This window comes from Meleagris gallopavo, chromosome 6 (assembly GCF_000146605.3).
Source record: "Meleagris gallopavo isolate NT-WF06-2002-E0010 breed Aviagen turkey brand Nicholas breeding stock chromosome 6, Turkey_5.1, whole genome shotgun sequence".
Classification (NCBI taxonomy): Eukaryota; Metazoa; Chordata; class Aves; order Galliformes; family Phasianidae; genus Meleagris; species Meleagris gallopavo.
This window is the reverse complement of record NC_015016.2, coordinates 3,427,809-3,429,444: the sequence shown is the minus strand read 5'-3', so window position 1 is coordinate 3,429,444 and position 1,636 is coordinate 3,427,809. Positions and strand designations below refer to the sequence as shown.

Below are 1,636 nucleotides of genomic sequence, written 5' to 3'. Positions count from 1 at the left end.
GCTGCTCACCCTTGCCGGTCTGGTGTGGCTCCTGCAGGCTGTGCGTATCCAGGAAGACCCCGCTGTCACTGTGCAGCTTCTCACCCTCAGCCGCCGTCCCCAACTCGGCTGCTCGTGCCTTGGCCAGCTGCTGCTTCTGCCTGCACGTGTGCCAGCTGCGCCGCGTCACCCGCCGTCCCCTCACCCCCAATTCCCCACCCCCAGAAAGCCCAAACCTACCACTTGAAGGCCACGTAGGCGAGGAGACCCACCACCACAGCAGCCAGGAGGGAGCAGTACACGGGGATGATGTTCTGCCCCACGTCCTCAGGGAGGGGAGGGACGAACGTGGAGGCGGAGGTGGCTGAGGCGGTGGGGCCTGTGCTGTTCTCCTTGGGGGGTTTCCTTCGGTTTGTTTTGGGATATGCGGGTCCTTCTCTGTGGGGATGAGGGATTAGAAAACCCTTCGTGCCCCCACTGATGCCGCTGCCTCGGTTTCCCCCTGGAATGGGGTGGGGGTACCCAAAATGGCACCCACAGGTGGGACCAGAGTAGGCTTTGGGATGGGAGGAAATCAGATCCAGTACTATGGGGTTAAAGGGAGAGGTGCCCCCTCCCATCGAACCTCCCCCATCCCTTCCCAACCACATCAAAGCCCCAATGCCGGCAGCGCCGGGAGCATCTGCTGCATGCGGGGTGTGATGACAGCCGTGGGGCAGCAGCTGGCGATGGTGGGGAGGGGGGAATGTGGGTGGTGGGAGGCTCTGAGGGGGGCTCAGAGCTCCGAAAGAGTGGGAACGTACAGGAACAGGCTGCCCAGGATTGTGGGGAGGGGGGGGGATGACCATCCCTGGAGGTAATCCAGAACGGTGGAGATGTGGCACTGAGGAATGAGGTCAATGGGCATGGTGGGGGTGGGCTGGGGTTGGACTCGGGGGTCTTAAGAGATCTTTTCCAACCTTAGTGATTCGGGAGGCTGAGAGTATGGGATGTAGGGATAAGGGGAGCTCTGGGATCACCCCCGTGGCACAATGCACCTCCATTTTTCTCTGCCGTGCACCCTAAGAGTGAGGAGCATGCCTCAGTGCTACAGATGGGGAAACTGAGGCATGGCCCCGCAGCGTCCCATAGGGGCTCACTGCTGCAGTGTTGGGGAGGCGGCTGCACGCACAGCGCATCACTTGGCCGGGCTCACGGCCAGGCTGGCAGGGCAGCACTCCTCTGAGAAGGAGCCCCGGGGACAAGGCTGGCACTCGGTGTCCCGCTCCGGGCTGCAGGACTGCACAGCCCCATAACCCTCCTGCCACAGCCTGCAGGGCTGGCACGGCTCGACAGCGCTGCTCAACGCCGAGAAGGTGTGGTCTGTGGGCACACAGGGGTGACAGGAGTGGGTGGCAATAGGGGAAGGCGTGGGGCTGTGGGGGTGGCACTCACTCTGGGCGCAGGGCTCACACTGGGTGTCGGTGAGGTCGCAGGGCACGACCGCCCCGAAGCCTGGAGGGCAGGAGGAGCAGCACTCGCCGGACTGAGTGCAGGCACCGCTGGGGCACGGCGGGCTGCGGGCTGACACCTGCCCAGAGACATGGGGGGAGTCATGTAGGGTGTCTGCCAATGGCCACAGCTTCCCCGAACCGACAGCGCCGTGTCCACTTAACTG

The 1,636-nt window shown here is 63.9% G+C and overlaps 1 protein-coding gene across 1 annotated transcript in view; it reads right to left on the bottom strand.

Annotated features, from left to right (window-relative positions):
* Positions 1 to 1,636, bottom strand: part of LOC100539302 (death domain-containing membrane protein NRADD-like) — a 4,081-nt gene that overhangs the window by 1,555 nt on the left and 890 nt on the right. Inside the window, exons 2-5 of the mRNA XM_019616736.2 lie at positions 1,414 to 1,549; positions 1,161 to 1,341; positions 220 to 417; positions 10 to 155 (exon numbers count right to left, since the gene is read on the bottom strand). Coding sequence (XP_019472281.1) covers positions 10 to 155; positions 220 to 417; positions 1,161 to 1,341; positions 1,414 to 1,549 — 661 coding nt within the window. The remainder of the gene's footprint in view (positions 1 to 9; positions 156 to 219; positions 418 to 1,160; positions 1,342 to 1,413; positions 1,550 to 1,636) is intronic.